At 40.8% G+C, this 20518-nt stretch overlaps 1 protein-coding gene across 1 annotated transcript in view; it reads right to left on the bottom strand.

Annotated features, from left to right (window-relative positions):
* Positions 1-730: 730 nt before the first annotated feature.
* The window catches only part of LOC126175277 (hexosaminidase D-like), a 119177-nt gene continuing 99389 nt past the window's right edge, over positions 731-20518 (bottom strand). The window contains exons 6-7 of the mRNA XM_049921930.1: positions 18842-19085; positions 731-983 (exon numbers count right to left, since the gene is read on the bottom strand). Of these exons, the coding sequence (XP_049777887.1) occupies positions 967-983; positions 18842-19085 (261 nt within the window). The 3' untranslated portion in view covers positions 731-966. The remainder of the gene's footprint in view (positions 984-18841; positions 19086-20518) is intronic.

The following is a 20518-nucleotide window of genomic DNA, read 5'->3' as shown; positions in this document are numbered from 1 at the left end:
ATACGAAAAACATGTTTTGGGGATGTCTGGATACTTTTGAACACATAGTGTACATCTATGAAAATTGTTATTTCTTTCTGTTAGAAATAAAAAAAAAGTGTTTCAATGTTTTGGGAAATTTCAGCACACTATGGAAGTGAAACAGGGGATTAGAATGTTTATGAAATTATTATGGAAGCATTTTCAAAGCTAAATCTATGAAAATTTGTTTATGCCTTATCTGTTAGAAATTAAAAAAATATTTGTTTCACTATTTTTGGAAATTCTACCCCTAAGGGTATGAAAATTTTAGTAAAATATTTTGTTATATTTAAAAAATATTAAGCTAAATCTATGAAAATTGGTATTTCATTTCTCAGGTAGATATAAAGATTTGTATGTTAGAGGATGAAAATTTCTGTCGCCGTAAGAACAAGGCATGGTTAACAAAATCCCTGGACTCCAGCTACCAGTACCACTTTTTGGTCAGAAGTACTTTCGGAAAATACCACCCTAATTTGGCCTTAGTGTGAAAAGTTTAGATATAGCAATTTATGAACAACATAAAATTTCCATTAAGGAGAAACAAGAGAAATCTGTACAGACAGTACAGTCTATGCAAGCGAAGCAGCGAGTGCCAAGCTAGTATGTAATATTTGAGGAAATCTCTCACTCTAAGTAGCCAGCATGTCGAGCTATCATCTAGGCTCCAATAAATTTGTGAACAATAAGAACCAGATTATTGGTTCTTTTTTAATTTTCCTTCCAATGCGTTTCTTTATTCTTTCCAATTACTGAAGTGTAAACCAAAGATGTTAACGACTCTTGCAGAAAATTTGCGTAATACATTGTCGAATGTCAATACATTTTCAGGTTCTGGTATCTTACGAAGCTATACTTATCTTACAGTACACTGTCACCTTTGTACAATAAATCAGTCTTCAAAATATCACCACTTTACCATGCTGGTAAACTGTAACTCCTACATCACAAATAGTTGCTTCCTGCAAATAAAATTGAAAGAAAATTACATTTGTCATCTAGAAATTAAGAAAAAAAAATTAGTTTCTAAATGGTAAATTACCATGAAAGTTCTATTATGTTTCCCTGTTATAGAGTTTGGCAGTTTGTTATTTGTGTTCAGCACTAGACTGGTTGCCGCAAACTTTTCAATTCCACACTAACAGTCATGACAAGATTGAGCAGCAAAGACTATACTTGTAATATGTTTCCACAAGCACAAAGTACTGCCTTTCCTTGACAGCACACATTTTTAATTTGTATTACTTTTGATGTTTCGCAAAAATAAGCACATAAACTTGTATAAAATAAAATTCCACATAGCTAAAAGACATCACCCAATGAACAACAACATAGCATTTTACACTTCCCTGTGCAGAGATGGTTGACACACACACAAATTTCAAGCTTTCGCAACCCAAGGTTGCTTCACCAGGAAAGACGGAAGGAGAGGGAAAGACGAAAGGATGTGGGTTGCGCGCGCGCAACACCATAAGGTAGAAAGGGGTATGACAGGTGTTTATTTTATTTTGTCCTACACCTTTACTTCTATTGGTAATTTATGCTTCCATGATAGAATCTATGGGGTTGATCATTTTCAAGTACAATATTTTGATATAATGATCTTAATGAGATGCAGAACTTCACTGTACATGATGAAGATGACCTACCCAAAAATACGTGCACTAGGAATTTTTGTGGTTACTATGTAATACAAATGATTATCCAAGAGGTTACATATACAGGGATGGAGAAAACAAAAATAACTGACATTGTTGAAAAAATGTTTGATGTTGTGTGTGAAAAATCTTTTGCGTCCAAATTTTTAGAAGCATATCACCGATAAAAATACTACATTTTAAGATGGCAGTACACACACACAAATGCTGTAACTTACCAAACGAAAGCGTTGGTATGTTGATAGAGACAATAACCAAAACACGCACACAAATTTCAAGCTACCGCAACCCGAGGTTGCTTCATCAGGAAAGAGGGAAGGAGAGGGAAAGACGAAAGGATGTGGGTTTTAAGGGAGAGGGTAAGGAGTCATTCCAATACCGGGAGCAGAAAGACTTACCTTAGGGGGAAAAAGGACAGGTATACACTTGAGGTATGAGGGGCGGCAACTTGAAATTGGCGCTAATTTCAAGTTGCCACCCCTCGTATCTCACCTGTCATTCAACAACATCTTTGCCTCTGTACTTCCACCTCGACTGACATCTCTGCCCAACCTCTTTGCATTTACATATGTCTGCCCGTGTGTGTGTGTGTGGGGGGGGGGGGGGGGGGGGGGGCAGACATATGTAAATGCAAAGAGGTTGGGCAGAGATGTCAGTCAAGGTGGAAGTACAGAGGCAAAGATGTTGTTGAATGACAGGTGAGATACGAGGGGTGGCAACTTGAAATTAGCGCCAATTTCAAGTTGCCGCCCCTCATACCTCAAGTGTATACCTGTCCTTTTTCCCCCTAAGGTAAGTCTTTCTGCTCCCGGTATTGGAATGACTCCTTACCCTCTCCCTTAAAACCCACATCCTTTCGTCTTTCCCTCTCCTTCCCTCTTTCCTGATGAAGCAACCTCGGGTTGCGGTAGCTTGAAATTTGTGTGCGTGTTTTGGTTATTGTCTCTATCAACATACCAACGCTTTCGTTTGGTAAGTTACAGCATTTGTGTGTGTTTACTGCCATCTTAAAATGTAGTATTTTTATCGGTGATATGCTTCTAAAAATTTGGACGCAAAAGATTTTTCACACACAACATCAAACATTTTTTCAACAATGTCAGTTATTTTTGTTTTCTCCATCCCTGTATATGTAACCTCTTGGATAATCATTTGTATTACATAGTAACCACAAAAATTCCTAGTGCACGTATTTTTGGGTAGGTCATCTTCATCATGTACAGTGAAGTTCTGCATCTCATTAAGATCATTATATCAAAATATTGTACTTGAAAATGATCAACCCCATAGATTCTATCATGGAAGCATAAATTACCAATAGAAGTAAAGGTGTAGGACAAAATAAAATAAACACCTGTCATACCCCTTTCTACCTTATGGTGTTTAAGCATATCAAACAGTGGTGAAGAATGTACATACATCAGTCCGTAACTAACACTGATAAAACTTTGTTACGACTGATCTCTTGGATTCTATGAGAGGCAGGATTGTTGGGAACCACCTTAATGAAAACTACCACCATTAGTTTGTGTTGAGAGGAGCACCATGTCAACTGTAACAAAAGCCTAGATTGGAGAAATCATTATCAACCCCATAGATTCCATTGTCTGCCAAGCATAAGTGTCCAGAAGGGCTTTGATGCAGATTGTGTGCAGAATCTGCCTGTTGTCCTTCATCCATGGTTCAAAGAATATCATGTGAGGAAAAGTGAAGCCGAGTCGCACACAGTGGTTTCTAAATCCATGGTGATTTACGGACAAAACCTCTTCTGTCTCAAGGAATTTTATTATACTTGAACTGAGAATATGCCCAGGAATTTTGCAGCAAACCAACCAGCAGGCTGGTCTACAATTTTCCCATTACAACTTACATCCTTCATTTTTTGTAAGGGTGGAGTACAGCTGGGAGTTGGACTATGTGTACCCCATGACTACTAAAATAGTTGTGAAGTCCTATAAAAACCCTGAAAAGTGACTGTCAGCTGGTAAAGTTACAATAGGCCCAGCAAGCCAGCAGTGGATAATCTCTTTGCTTTCAATAATCAAGCAAGCCTCAGACCAAATCAAATACAAAAGAAAAACTAAATGCTTGAATACTGTTCACTTGCTAATAAGTATTTTCCGTCTCTCTTTTTGTTAGGTCTTTCAGACACAGTTGCAGAATTAGAATCATATTTATATTTAGCTTTTTTCATGTACAGTATTGTGTTTTAAATTATTTTTTGTCCTCTTTCCTGTACAGTTAATAATGGTTAGTAACTTTCTTGTGTGGTAAGTTATGAAACAGGTTATGGCAGGTTACATGTTTTGCATTCGTAACTTGCTTCTTATTACACTTTGTATGAAACTAATTGTGCACCTATGCATTAGCACATGTTTCTTACAAAAACATCTGATGTATGGTTCCCAATAAATAGTATAAGATTCTCAAAACTTTAGCTTCTTTATAAGCTGCTTTTTTTCACGTATGTTCCAACAAGTTTTGTTACCATAGTTAAATGGAACTCAACTATTTCACTTTGTTATGCTCGGTGATGAGTATGAGAAATTAAAACGCACAGGTTTAGAATGTGAAAAGAAAATTTTCTGTATCATCCTACAATCCTACATACAGCTCAGCTGTATGTCATTAATTTTCTTTAAACAGTCTTTCTGCCAGTTCCTTCTATCTCAAGCTTATCTCAGGAGCTGCAGGCTGGCATCACCCACACTTCTCATGTCCCATGGCTTTGCTGTCAAAAGCACATCACTTTATTTCACCCATTACAACAGATAGTACTGCATGCAATGGTTCCACAGTTTTGAAGCCAGGGAAATTGTGTTTCTGTAAGTGTAAATTCATTCAGTGTGTAGGGCAATAGTTGCTCACTGAACAGCCATCTACATAGCTCATTAACACATCGGCATCCATGGGTGACCAATCAGGAGGGTATCTAGAACTTTCTGCTTCTGTAGTTCACTTCTTCAGTTAGTCTTGCTAGGATGAGTGCAGATGCAAGAGAAGCTGGCTGCAGTTCACGAACAGCTGAATGTTCTTTTGGCTGTGGTCTGTCACCTCCAGGTTGCTGCCTTTGGGTGCAGCGATAGCAGAGAATGAGACACATCGCATGTGACACCTCAGTTGTCGCTTGTTTTGCCCACAGGCTCTGCTTCCAAGGCACCTCCTAATGCACCCGATGCAATGGATCCACCTCACAGCAGGGTGAATGGCGGGTGGAAAATGTTATGCTCATTATGGAGCCCTTTATACGTATAGCGTAGAGGGCTGGGAATAAAGCCAATGTGCACTCCCGGGGGGCCTTGCCTGTGGCTATCAAGTGTGCAGGGTGCAGTCGCCTGCATGTTGTGGCTCCTGCTGGCACCAACGATGCCTGTCGCATGGGTTCTCAGGCGATCCTCCATTTGTACAGGTGGCTGGTGGAGCTGGGGAAGACCTGGCCTCATGCACGGGGTGCAAGCAGACCTCGCAATTTGCAGCGTTGTTCCCAGGGTTGATCGGGGTCCTTTGGCTGAGACCCTCCACTCAGATTCTAACCAAAGGCTTTGTCAACTTTGTGATGGTTCTGGTTGCATATTTCTAGATCTGCACTATTGTATGGGATTTGTAGGACTCCTCTTGATAGGTCAGGGGTGCACTGCACAAAGGAAGCAGCTACCCAGGTAGCAGAGTACTTGTGGAGTGAACATGACTTTTTTTTTTTTTTAGACTAGGCACTAGTTTGAAGTGCTCTGATGAACACTCATCAATTGATATGTGGCAAGGGAAGTCAAACTGCATTCAGGAGAAAGGCACTTCGACTGTCACAATTTTACCAGTGAACTGTCGAAGTGTTCATAATAAAGTTCCAGGAAAGTTCTTGATCTCAAATTATTCTTGGGACAGAGAGCTGGCTAAAACCCGAAGTGGAAAGCTCTGAGGTATTTAGCAAGTCTTGGAATGTATATCAGAAAGACAGATTATAGGCCATAGAAGAAGGAATGTTCATAGCAGTTGACAAAAATATTGTCAGATAAGGTCAAAATTGAGTGTGACAGTGAAGTCATCTGGCTGCGTATAACAGGGGCAGGTGAAATCAAGCTAATTCTTGTATGTTTTTATCAGCCACCCGATTCTGCTGTGACAGTTGTAGAGTCATTCAAAGAAAGCCTACGGTCAACAGCGCGTATATGGATTCACTACAGGGGCGTTCAGACAGACAGACAGACGGGCAAAATACTTTTGGACACATTATGAAAATTGTCTTGAGCAGCTGGCTCAGCAGCCCATATGCAATGAAAATATCTTGGACTTTGTTGTTACAAATAGGTCAGACCTTATTGACAGTGTCAGTATAGAAATGGAAATTAATGATCATGATGTCATAGCAACTATGATTAATATAGTTAATAAGTCAGTCAAGAAGGCTAGGAGAGGAGCAGTTATTAGCGTCTCACTTAGGGTACACGCATCACTTAGTTCCAGTAAGATGGATGTAGAGGAATTATAGGCAAAGTTTAAGCAGATTGTAAATCGTGGTCTGGAGAGCTATGTGCTAGTAAGTGGATAAAGGATGGAAAAGACCCACCATGGTTTAATAACGATATCTGGCGGATGCTGAGGAGGCAGATGCTGTTTCAATCTCAGTTCAAAAGAGAATCACAAACGACTACAAGCGAAGGTTAGTAGAGATTTGTTTGTCAGTGAAAAGATCAGTGCGCGAAGCATACGACAACAACCACCGTCACTCCATAGCAAAAGATCTGGCAGAGGAAACCCACAAAAATTCTGGTCTTAAGCAAAATCGCTAAGCAGGTCTAAGGCTTCCATTTATTCCCTTATTGACCAGTCTGGTGTGGCAGTTGAAGATAGCAAAACTAAAGCTGAAGTTTTAAATTTCGTGTTCAAGAAATCACTCACACAGGAGAATCTTACAAACATACTGCCATCGGACAGACTCCCATACGGATGACATAGTAATAAGCATACCTGGCATAGAGAAACAAGAGAAAGATTTAAAAGCAAAGCTTGCTTGCATTTACCGTGAATCTCTTGCCCAGGACAAAGTCCCAAGCAACTGGAAAAAAAGCGCAGTTAACTCCAGTACAGAAAATATCCTTAACTTTTGTTTGCTGGCAGAATCCTTGAACATATTCCCAGTTCGAATTAAATAGACTTTCTTGAGACTGAGAAGCTTATAACCATATATCAGCACAGTTTCAGAAAGCATTGCTCAGGCGAAGCTCAGTTTGCCCTTTTCTCACATGATATATTGAGAACTGTGGATGAAGGGCAACAGGCAAATTCCATATTTCTAGATTTCCAGACAGCATTTGACATGGTGCCCCATTGCTGGCTGTTAACAGAGGTACAATCATATGGAATAAGTTCACAGAAATGTGAGTGGCTCAATGAGTTCTCAAATAATAAAACCCACTATGTTGTCCTCGATAGCCAGTGTTCATCAGAGACAAGGATATCATCAGGAGTGCCCCAGGAAGTATGACAGGACCGCTGTTGTTATCTATGATGTGTTGGCAAATGTGCCAACACCTTGTAGCTAGAGGAGGCCGAAATGCATGCTATCTAACGCAGACGGGCGTGAAGTCTGGAACAGGATACATTATGAATGCACTAACGAAAAGTACGTATCGTCTGTTTACTTAACGTTAATTCATCCTTGTGGTACATCGCTCTTGACTATACAAATGAGACTCTCTCCAGATATGGTTAATGGAGCCTTGCTAGGTCGTAGTCATGGACTTAGCTGAAGGCTATTCTAACTGTCTCTCGGCAAATGAGAGAAAGGCTTCGTCAGTGTAGTCGCTAGCAAAGTCGTCGTACAACTGGGGCGAGTGCTAGTACGTCTTTCTAGACCTGCCATGTGGTGGCGCTAGGTCTGCAATTACTCACAGTGGCGACACGCGGGTCCGACATGTACTAATGGACCGCGGCCGATTTAAAGCTACCACCTAGCAAGTGTGGTGTCTGGCGGTGACACCACACTCTATATACATAAATGATTTGGCAGACATGGTGGGCAGCAATATGCAGTTGTTTGCTGATGATGCCGTGGTGTACAGTAAGCTGTCGAAGTTGAGTGACAGTAGGGAGATACAAGACGACTTGGAAAAATTTCCAGTTGGTGTGATGAATGACAGCTAGCCCTAAATTTAGAAAAATGAAAGTTAATACAGAATAAGCAGGAAGATCAAACGAGTACTGTTCGAATACAGCATTACTAGTGTCCTGCTTGACACAGCCAAGTCATGTAAATATCTGGGCATAACGTTGCAAAGCAATATGAGATGGAATGAGCATGTGAGACCTGTGTTAGGGAAGGTGAATGGTCAGCTTCGGTTTATTGGGAGAGTTTTAGGAAACAGTGGTTCATCTGTAAAGGAGACTGCATATAGGATGCTGGTGTGACCTAGAGTACTGCTCAAGTGTTTGGGATCCCTACCAGGTTGGATTGAAAGAAGACATCAAAGCAATTCAAAGGTGGGCTGCTAGTTTTGTTACGGGCAGGTTCGAACAACACGTAAGTGTTAATGGAGATGCTTTGGGAATCTCTGGAGGGAAGGTGAGATTCTTTTTGAGAAACACTATTGAGAAAATTTAGGGAAGCAGCATTTGAAGCTGACTGACTAACATTGCTACTTCTGCCAACATAAACTGTGCATAAGGACAATGAGAATACAAGAAATTAGGGATCATGTGGAGGCATGTGGACAGCTGTTTTTACCTCACTGTGAGTATAACAGGAAAGGAAATGACAATTAGTGTTACAGGGTACCCTCCCCACACAACTTATGGTGGCTTGCGGAGTAATTGTATAGGTATTTTCGTAGAAAACTGGAATGTTTAAAAATACAACTCATAACCAATTATTTCTAACTTTCTGCTTGAACTGCAGGAAGACAAATGCCAATGATGCAAAGTATAGCCATTTCATGATCAAGAAGAGACACTTTTCAATTTGTCTTCTCTCACACACACACACACACACACACACACACACACACACGTTGTGGTGGCACTGCAATTTGACTAGGGAGACAGGCTGTGTCAGCTGAGATAAGCAACGGGATTGTGTGGGTGGGGGATGTGGCAGAGAGCAGGAGGGAGGGTTAGGCAGCAGGGGCACAGGATAGGAATGTTGTGGTGAGCTCATTCTGTCTGCTGTAAGAGTGGAGTTGTGTGCCATACATATTTTTACGGATGAGTGAGCTGAGAGGGGGAGAGAGAACAGAGGAATTTCTGCACACCATTTTACATTGGCATGACCTTCAAAGAGCTGGCCACCCATATGAATGGCCACTGCTAAACTGTGGGCAAGAGCAAAGTTGACCACACCAGCAGGGCACACTGCTGAGCACAACATGCTCAGTTTCAATGCCGCTTCACAAATTGTGCCATCAGGTTTCTCCCAACATCGGTGTTTCTGAATCGGATGGGAAATGTACTAGCAATACATCCTTCTATCTCATAATTCTCCTGCCCTCAATCTCCACTAGCACTGCTCCACACTCACCTCTGCCATTGCCCCATAACCATAATTTCACTCATCCTGCATTCACACCCTCCTTCCCGCAATATTGCCCTTCCTCTGTTCTATCTCCCCCTCCCAATCCATTCCTTCATGAAGCGTGCTCCACACAATTTGTCCTTCTTACAGCCAGGACAATCTCACCTGTATCACATTCCTATCCCATGTGCCTGTTGCCTGTCCCTCCTATCTGTCGCTCACCTTTCCCCTAACCAGCCCTCCAACTTCCAGAATGCTCTCTTGCCTCTCCCACACCGCCCACTCTAGTTGAGATCCAGCTGAAACAATGTAGAAGCACAAACAAAGATTCCTCCAAAAATTAGCAGCAATTTGAGTCTTGTTTATGTGCCCATCAACAACTCAGCACCTTAACTGTTAATTGAGCTGTTATGTTTTACTTCTTAAATTATTTATACACCATCAACTAAACCTGATTTAGGACAAATAGAGATTTTTTCCCTTTGCAAACATGATGACTTGTTATTTTCTCAGCAAAAGTTAAATGTGCTAAATCCGCAGAGACATCAAGAGAACAACATTTTAGAATAGACAGAAATAAAAAGAAGTCAAAAACATCAACCAGAGACCTGAAAGACGAACGTTCACAAATATTCCAACTAAACAACTAGAACTTAAGATCTACTGGCTGAAGGGAACATAAATATGGTTGTTTGTGTAAGACTTCAGTAACACACACTTAAATGTGCCCACAGAGGTATTCTCAAAAAACTGTCAACATCAGGCTTTGACATCATGCCCATTAACATGCTGCATGTAAGTAGTCGAAGAGATACATTACTGTGTTGCTTGAGGTTTTCCTGATTGACTAGTTATAGAAATAGTTGTTGGAAGTCGTCACGAAGTTCCCACAATATTTCATCAGAATAACTGACCAACATCTTGAGAAGCAGCGGCTCTGGTCTCGTAAACTAACAAAACGGCTAGGAGAGCGGTGTGCAGACCACATGCCCCTCCATATCCGCATCCATTATGCCTGTGTACTGAGGATGACATGGTGGCCTGTCGGTACTGTTGGGTCTTCATGACCTGTTCAGGCGGAGTTTAGTTTTTTAATTGACCAACATCTGTTGTGATGAACACCGTGCTGAAACCACCTGTTTATGACAGTCTGAGTAGGAAATACGTAGGCATAAAGGCACTAAATACAGTGGCCAAATAGTGAAGATTTCCTGCCTGGTAGTGAAGAGGGCAACTACGCTACCTGTCAGACAATTAACCAGAAGCTTTAGTTCACATTCATACTGTGCACTGCTGTTACCATTCCAGCACCCTCTGTTGGGAGCCGTATGCTGATATATGCGTCTGTACTGGCGAGTGACTATCTTCACTGCTGTCCATATAGCTATGTCGCCACCAAGGTTTCATCCCTCATATGACCAATAGTTCCCCCTCTGTGCTCACTGTCTTTAATGTTGCCAGCACTGGGATCCCGTACTATGCGAAGTTGGAAATCCTGTGTGTGTTCACCAGATTTACCAAGCTGCGTATTTCCACAACTTCCTCAATTATTATGTCTTGGTATGAAAGCATCAGTGAGAGAGTTTTGGTAATTTTGTAGTCATAGTTTATCAGATAAGCTGTCTGAATCTGACATTCCTCATGCTCTGTTAACCATCATACTAAGTGTGACACTTCGTTGCAAAGGATGGTGACAGCTTTTGGCCTGTAATTGTAAGTCTGTGAGTGTAGGTTTATGGAACACAGTGTGACCCAAGATGCCATAATCTTTTTTTCATACCAACATGTCCTTGAACTGTAGTTTGCCATTTTTCTCCATCTCCACTGTAAATGAGAGACTTTAGATAATGTAGGGATGCATCCAGCAATGAAATGCTGTGGGGCCAGATTACAAAGGTGTCAACCACATATCACCAAATGAATGTATGTTTTAAATCTGCCGAATGGAGAGAATTTTTTCCTCGAAATCTCCCATAAAAAGATAGTCACAGCAGGTGACAAGGGACTATGCACTGCGAAGGCCGTCAGTCCGTTAAAAGTATTGATCATTGAATAAAAAACAGGTTGAGATGAGCACAAGCTTGAATACATCACCAAGTTCCCCATCCAGTCTCTCACTAATGAGCTACAGCTACTCCTACACTGGCACCTGAGAGAAAAGTGAGACCACATCAAAACTTGTGAGTATATCTGATGGCATAGGATAAAGTTATTGTGCCATCAAAAGAAGGGGTTAGAGTTGAGTTGGGCAAGTGGTGCTCACATTTCTCTGCCAAAGGGCTCAGATGCGCTGCCAGACGTTTTCTCAAGTTGTGTGTTGGTGTCCCAAAATCACTAGTAATTAGTTGAAGTGGCATGCTATCCTTATTAATCTTAGGCAATTTGTACAGTCTGGGAGGAATGGGTGCCTGTTTATGAAGTCTCTTGGTGCCAACATCAGAGATTGTGCTGTTTCTGTGGAGCTCTAAAGTTCTTCGCCATATATGGCCTGTAGGCTCCTTACTTAGTGTGTGATAATGCAGAGTGGTCCAGAAGCTGGCTCATCTAGCATAAGTAGAGGATGACAGTTGTGTTACCTCTATCCACCAATAGGCTCACAATGTCAGCTGAGAACTTATACTTGGACCATCAGATATACGAGAGTTGAATGAAAAGTAATGCCTCCACCTTCATTAATTGGGTTTGGATGGGAATATTGTAATGAACGCATAAATAATCCTTAGAATGTGATCTTTAGTTACCAATATTCACTTTTCCACATAATCACCAGCCAATTGGATACATTTCTGCCAATGATAAACAAGTTTTCTGAAGCCGTCACGGAAGAAGTCTACACTCTCTTTATGCAACCACAGTCTCACAGTTCTCTCAACGTCTTCTTCAAAAGCATAATGGTGTCTCCACAGATTGTCTTTCATTATTGGGAACATATGGAAATCAGATGATCAATCCGTCAACATTTTGCTTGTGAAACTCAGTGATTGCTGTCACAGGATGTCCAACTCTTTGTTTGCCATGCAGGTCAGAGTGTGTTCCCACCTCAACATCTTTAAAGCTATTCACCCAATGATGCACAGTACTCACATTAACACAATCACCATAAACTGCTTTCATTTTCAGATGAATCTCCTTTGGGGTGACACCTTCTGCTGTCAAGAATTCAGTGACTGCACATTGCTTTAATCACATTGACCAACCATCTGCGCAGGGTTCCATACTTTACACTGTAACAACACAACTGTCCAATGCTAAGGCTTCCCGCCAACTGGAGCTGTAGAGAAGAGGCTATGGAACAAGCCAGTAGTTGCCGCATACCAATGCTGCCAATTGTTGCAAAGTTACGAAGGTGGAGGCATTACTTTTCAGTCAACCATCTGCACTTCCGCCTCGAGTGACATCTCTGCCCAAACTCTTTGCCTCTGTATATGTCTGCTTGTGTCTGTGTATGTGCGGATGGTTCCACTCCCGGGATTGGAATGACTCCTTACACTCTCCCTTAAAACCCACATCCTTTCGTCTTTCCCTCTCCTTCCCTCTTTCCTGATGAAGCAACCGTTTGTTGCGAAAGCTTGAATTTTGTGTGTATGTTTGTGTTTGTTTGTGTGTCTATCGACCTGCCAGCGCTTTTGTTTGGTAAAAGTCTCATCATCTTTGTATATACACGGTGAGTCACCTAACGTTACCGCTGGATATATTTCGTAAACCACATCAAATACTGACGAATCGATTCCACAGACCGAAAGTGAAGAGAGGGGCTAGTGTAATTGGTTAATACAAACCATAAAAAATGCACGGAAGTATGTTTTTTAGCACAAACCTACATTTTTTTTAAATGGAACCCCGTTAGTTTTGTTAGTACATCTGAACATATAAACAAATACGTAATCAGTGCTGTTTGTTGCATTGTAAAATGTTAATTACATTAAAGTAGCCGCTTGAGTACCACTCCTCTGCTGTTCGATCGTGTGTATCGGAGAGCACCGAATTACGTAGGGATCCAAAGGGAACGGTGATGGACCTTAGGTACAGAAGAGACTGGAACAGCACATTACGTCCACATGCTAACACCTTTTTATTGGTCTTTTTCACTGACGCACATGTACATTACCGTGAGGGGTGAGGTACACGTACACACGTGGTTTCCGTTTTCAATTACGGAGTGGAATAGAGTGTGTCCCGACATGTCAGGCCAATAGATGTTCAATGTGGTGGCCATCATTTGCTGCACACAATTGCAATCTCTGGCGTAATGAATGTCATATATGCCGCAGTACATCTGGTATAATGACGCCGCAGGCTGCCACAATGTGTTGTTTCATATCCTCTGGGGTTGTAGGCACATCACGGTACACATTCTTCTTTAAAGTACCCCACAGAAAGAAGTCCAGAGGTGTAAGATCAGGAGAACAGGCTGGCCAACTTATGCGTCCTCCACATCCGACGGAACACCCGTCGAACATCCTGTCGAGGATCAGCCTAGTGTTAATTGCGGAATGTGCAGGTGCACCATCATGCTGATACCACATACGTCGACGCGTTTCCAGTGGGACATTTTCGAGCAACGTTGGCAGATCATTCTGTAGAAACGCGATGTATGTTGTAGCTGTTTGGGCCCCTGCAGTGAAGTGTTTGTTACAACACGCAATTGAACGTCTGAGGTTTCAAGCGTCAACTTTAGGTTACAATATCTCCGGATGTAATTAACATTTTACAATGCAACAAACGGCACTGAATATGTATTTGTGTATATGTTCAGATGTGCTAACAAAACTAACGTGGTTCCATTTAAAAAACGTAGGTTTGTGTTAAAAAACATACTTCCGTGCATTTTTGTATGGTTTGTATTAAACAATTACACTAGCCCCTCTCCTCACATTCGATCTGTGGAATCGGTTCGTCAGTATTTGATGTGGTTTACGAAATATATCCAGCGGTAACGTTAGGTGACTCACCCTATATATAAAAAATAGAAAGAAACATTCCACATGGGAAAAATATATTAAAAACAGAGATTCCATGACTTACCAAACGGGAAAGTGCTGGTAGATAGGCACAATAAAAAAAACACACACAGAAAATTTCGAGCTTTCGCAACCCCCGGTTGCTTCGTCAGGAAAGAGGGAAGGAGAGGGAAAGATGAAAGGATGTGGGTTTTAAGGGAGAGGGTAAGGAGCCATTCCAAGCCCGGGAGCGGAAAGACTTACCTTAGGGGGAAAAAAGGACGGGTATACACTCGCACACACACACACACACACACACACACACACACACATATCCATCTGCACATACAAAGACACAAGCAGACATATATATATATATATATATATATATATATATATATATATATATGTGTGTGTGTGTGTGTGTGTGTGTGTGTGTGTGTGTGTGTGTGTGTGTGTGTCGATAGACACACAAACATACACACAAAATTCTAGCTTTCGCAACCAACGGTTGCCTCGTCAGGAAAGAGGGAAGGAGAGGGAAAAACGAAAGGATTTGGGTTTTAAGGGAGAGGGTAAGGAGTCATTCCAATCCCGGGAGCGGAAAGACTTACCTTAGGGGAAAAAGGACGGGTATACACTCGCACACACACACACACACATCCATCCACACATATACAGGCACAAGCAGACATATACAGAGGCAAAGAGTTTGGGCAGCGATGTCAGTCGAGGCGGAAGCGCAGAGGCAAAGATGTTGTTGAATGACAGGTGAGGTATGAGTGGCGGCAACTTGAAATTAGCGGAGACTGAGGCCTGGTGGATAACGGGAAGAGAGGATATATTGAAGAGCAAGTTCCCATCTCCGGAGTTCGGATAGGTTGGTGTTAGTGGGAAGTATCCAGATAACCCGGACGGTGTAACACTGTGCCAAGATGTGCTGGCCGTGCACCAAGGCATGTTTAGCCACAGGGTGATCCTCATTACCAACAAACACTGTCTGCCTGTGTCCATTCATGCGAATGGACAGTTTGTTGCTGGTCATTCCCACATATAATGCGTCACAGTGTAGGCAGGTCAGTTGGTAGATCACGTGAGTGCTTTCACACGTGGCTCTGTCTTTGATCGTGTGCACCTTCCGGGTTACAGGACTGGAGTAGGTGGTGGTGGTGGGAGAACCACAAAAGTGCCCCACTTGTGACAGGATACTTTCCTGGACTGGATCAGACTTTGAATGTGGCTCTCCAGCAGGGATACGACTTCCTCAAATCCTGCCCTGAAATGAGATCCATCCTTCATGAAATCCTCCCCACTCCACCAAGAGTGTCTTTCCGCCGTCCACCTAACCTTCGTAACCTCTTAGTTCATCCCTATGAAATCCCCAGACCACCTTCCCTACCCTCTGGCTCCTACGCTTGTAACTGCCCCCGGTGTAAAACCTGTCCCATGCACCCTCCCACCACCACCTACTCCAGTCCTGTAACCCGGAAGGTGTACACAGTCAAAGGCAGATCCACGTGTGAAAGCACCCACGTGATCTACCAACTGACCTGCCTACACTGTGACGCATTCTATGTGGGAATGACCAGCAACAAACTGTCCATTTGCATGAATGGACACAGGCAGACAGTGTTTGTTGGTAATGAGGATCACCCTGTGGCTAAACATACCTTGGTGCACGGCCAGCACATCTTGGCACAGTGTTACACAGTCCAGGTTATCTGGATACTTCCTACTAACACCAACCTATCCGAACTCCGGAGATGGGAACTTGCTCTTCAATATATCCTCTCTTCCCGTTATCCACCAGGCCTCAATCTCCGCTAATTTCAAGTTGCCGCCACTCATACCTCACCTGTCATTCAACAACATCTTTGCCTCTGCACTTCCGCCTCGACTGACATCTCTGCCCAAACTCTTTGCCTCTGTATATGTCAGCTTGTGCCTGTATATGCGCGCGAGTGTATACCCGTCCTTTTTTGCCCTAAGGTAAGTCTTTCCGCTCCCGGGACTGGAATGACACCTTACCCTCTCCCTTAAAACCCACATTCTTTCGCCTTTCCCTCTCCTTCCCTCTTTCCTGATGAAGCAACCGCGGGTTGCGAATGCTTGAAATTTGTGTGTGTGTTTGTGTGTGTTTTTATTGTGTCTATCTACCAGCGCTTTCTCATTTGGTAAGTTACAGCATATCTAAAAACAAAGATTCTGTAACTCTGTGACTCAGCATTTCCACTGTATGGTGCGTGGCAATTTTCTTTTTATTATTATTATTATTATTATTATTATTATTATACAAATTTGGCCGTTAAAAACTGTGAAAACAGTTATTTCTTGCGCTTCTGGGAAGTCTTCTTTCTCTCAGTCCACACTTCTTTCATTCTTGCGCTGAAGGCGGCTTTTCTCTCTTCAGACCATTTAGTTCCACAAGTCTTCTTAATTTTCACACCGAAACCCGTGAATGAATTCAGTTTTTTTCTAAAAAGGTTTCTGTTAAATATTGTTTCCTGATCTATGTCCATTTCTTTTAGATCTCTTTCTGTGTTGATAAACCATAAATTTTTATTTTTTAGATTTGCGATGTACGAAAATATTTGTTTTGTAAGCCTATTCGGGTTCATCCTCATGATGTGAGCATAAAAGGAGCATCTTCTTTTTCTAATTTCGTCTGTAATTTTGCTGCACTTCGTATACACTTCTTTGTTGCTTTTTAGTCTGTATACAGGCTTGCCTTGATCATCTGTTATTTTCCTGTGTCCAAGAATTGTCCTCACAATTCTTCTTTCACGATTTTCTATCTGTTCTGCATATGTAAAATTTGCCAGTGTTTCTGATGCATATAGTATCTGCGGTCTAATGACAGTCTGGTAGTGTCTGAGTTTAATGTTTTTGGATATACATTTTTTTGAATACATTTGTCTGCAGTAGTGAGTTGCTGTCTCTAGTTTTTGTATTCTAGCCCTGCAGGCTGGGTGACCTTTTGCCACAGGCTGAATTAGTTCACCAAGATATTTAAAATGTTTAGATACCTGTATTTTCCCATATTTCGTAGTTATTTTCTTTGGTGGATTTTTGATATTTGTAATGATTTCTGTCTTTTCAAATGAAATTTGCAAGCCTGCTTTTTCAGCAGTTTCTTTAAGTAATTCTATTTGTTTTATTGTGTCTTTTTGTGTGTAAGCTAAACAGGCGAGATCATCAGCGAAGGCAAAACAGTTGGTTTCAATGGCTTTGTAGCACTTCCCTCCAATTTGGACTTTCTCAACTCCATGTTTTTGCGTGAGTTTTCTCCATTCTGCTATGACTTTATCAAGAACACAGTTGAAGAGTACCGGGGACAGCGCATCTCCTTGTCTGACGCCGGTTTTGACCTCGAAATGCCGTGAAATTTCTCCTTGGAATTTTACTTTTGATGTTGTATTTGTTAATGTTTCTTTGATTATGGTGATTGTTGTTTCATCTATTTCATATTCTCGAAGTGTTTTGATGAGTGTGTCCCTATCGATTGAGTCATAAGCTTTTTTGAAATCAATGAATGTTATGAAATATTTCTTGCTCCTTGTAGATAAATAGTTCATTGTTGTTTTGAGGTTAAAAATTTGTTCGGCGCAGGATCTTCCTGGTCTGAAGCCAGCTTGATATTCTCCAAGTTTTCCCTCTATAATTGGTGATACACGATTGAGCAGGGCTTTTGATAGAATTTTGTATGGGAAATTTTCTTTTTCATAATATTGTTACATTCTATCCTGAATTTTCCATTGTTTGATTTACACTTGATACATGGAAGACTACGTTTGATGGGTAAAATAAATGACACCTAGGTGAAAATATTATAAATAAAAAACTACACTGCCAAATCAAATCATATCCACATTGTTCATTATGAGGTGGTGTTTATCTTACCTAAATTAGATAGGAAGAAGTTTCAAAAATATATTCAACTGGTAGACAATAGCAGAGAAATGCCATAAAGAAATAGAGAACCTCCTTAGAAAACATCAAGAAATGTCTTCCAGTTCATAAACTAAAAATTTCATAGTCATCATGCAGAGATCACGTTCCAATATATCAGGGTTTAACTGTTTAACAAGTACTTACTTAACAAATGGGGAACTAATTTTCCACAGTTAAAAGAGGTATTTTGCAAATAAATAAGCAAACTGATTCTTACTTTCCTTTCCTTCATATCACTATTAATTTTGTAGCAAATATTTTGTTATTTGTCTAAACCCTTATTCTTTCAACAAGCAGTTCAACTACCACAGTGGCATTTTAAGAGTACATGTTGCAAGACAGGTTCGTATATGTTACACAACAATGTTCACAATGAACATTTCCAATCAGCAGTTGAATGTACGTGATAGTGAAACTTCCTGACAGACTACACATTAGTGTCTATTCTGCTTGAAACATGGAAAAATGCATAGTCCTGCTGGCTGACAAACAAAACTGCCTGGAATTTTCAAGAGTAAATTAATTTTGCTAAGAGAAACTCTTGTTAAGAATATTTACTTGGCAGTACTGTGAATCAAAACACCTGCCCTCTGCCAATTTAAATAGAGCTTACTATAGTAAAATTACCCTCCCCCTCAGAATTTTGTAATAACACCATAACATATTTGAGATATTTGCTAATTTATATACTACAAGATGATATTACTCATCCATAGTCCTCATGTTTTATCCTTGTAACGCATTTATATATTTTAGCATGTACTTACTTTGTGAGAGTGATGAAGAATGGCGAACGTCAAGTGGACGACGTGGCCAGTGAGACATATCCAGTAGGCGTTCACGGGCTGAAGACATTGCCACCAGTCTTTGCTGCAAAGGGTTAATGTATGTATCCATCCACTCAGAAACAGTATGTTCATCATAAATCTCAGAAAGTGCTTTTTGAGCATCACGAGATATATATTTTAATTCTGCCAACATTCGGTCCACCTCTGCTGTTGCATGTTCCACCTGTAGAATAATAATACATCAAATTTTGTTGTTTACAGATGAGTGTGCATGATTTAATGGTCATCAAATGTTTGAGACAGACATATATCAGTGACTGCTGTACATATTTTTAAAATGATAATGGAAAATACTAGATGGTGCTGTACAAAATCAGACAATGGAAAATCCAGGATGGAATGTAACAATATAATGAAAAGCATAGTTGCTACTCACTATATAGCATCACAGAAAGGCACAACAAAAAGACTGTCGGAAAGTTAGCTTTCGGCCAAAACGGCCTTTGTCAAAAATAGATAGCACACGCAAACGCACAGGAGCTGCCAGAGAATGTGGTCAAGTGTGTGTGTGTGTGTGTGTGTGTGTGTGTGTGTGTGTGAGATGTATATTTTTCACAAAGGTCTTGTTGGCCAAAAGATAACTTTCTGACAGTCTTTTTGTTGTGCCTTTCTGCGACTCAGCATCTCCGCCATATGGTGAGTAGGGACTATCCTTTTCATTAGATGGTGTTGTACATATTTTTAAAATGGTAATGGAAAATACTAATGGAAGACATTAATGGAATGAGCATAAAGAAAACATTGAGAAGGGATAGGTGTGCGAGAGCACCCTTCGATGCCTATGTGTGCGAATGCCCCACCCGCCCTCACGCAATCCCACCCCCCCTTCACACCCCCAAAAATTTCTCTCCCTAAGATGCAATGTTTAAATGTTTAACTTCTTGTTTACCTGTTTATCTCTAGGTTTAGACTCATATGGAGACAGTTTAAAGTATTCAGATTCTGAAAATAAGTTATAAAAACCTCGTACTCCTACAGACCACTTAATTTTATGTCTGGAGATCTGTACAAAATTGCAGCAACTGATTCAGAGAACAAGGTTAAATTAAATAAAAATTAGTCAGTCCAAACACGCATCAGTTAAGACAAATTTAGCATTATTATTACTATTATTCATGTAAGAAAAACATAAATAACTAAATGCAGCATGCACAAAGATTACAATTTCATTTACTATGGCAACAAATAACTTTAAATCTATATTTACTTCCCCTCCAATCTAAAACAAACTAGTGCAGAATTTTAATTCAAGAACTACATCTACATACATACTTCACCAGACTCCATATGGTGTATGGTGGAAGTTATCTTGCACCACTGCTACTCATTTCCTTTACTGTTCCACTTGCAAAAAGAGTGAGGGCAAAACAACTGTGCACACACTTCCATATGAGACCCAATTTCTCTTATCTTCGTGTCCTTATGGAAAATGTACACTGTCAGCAATAGAATCTTCTTCCCATTGATTCCCACTTGAATTCAGGAAGCATTATGTAATACATGCATGTTGGTCAAACCTAATGGCCTAAAATAACAAATTTAGCAGCCCACTTCTGAACTGTTTTGATGTTTTCCTTTAATCTGACCTGATGAAGA

This window comes from Schistocerca cancellata, chromosome 3 (assembly GCF_023864275.1).
Source record: "Schistocerca cancellata isolate TAMUIC-IGC-003103 chromosome 3, iqSchCanc2.1, whole genome shotgun sequence".
Lineage (NCBI taxonomy): Eukaryota > Metazoa > Arthropoda > Insecta > Orthoptera > Acrididae > Schistocerca > Schistocerca cancellata.
This window is presented reverse-complemented; position numbering and strand designations above follow the sequence as displayed.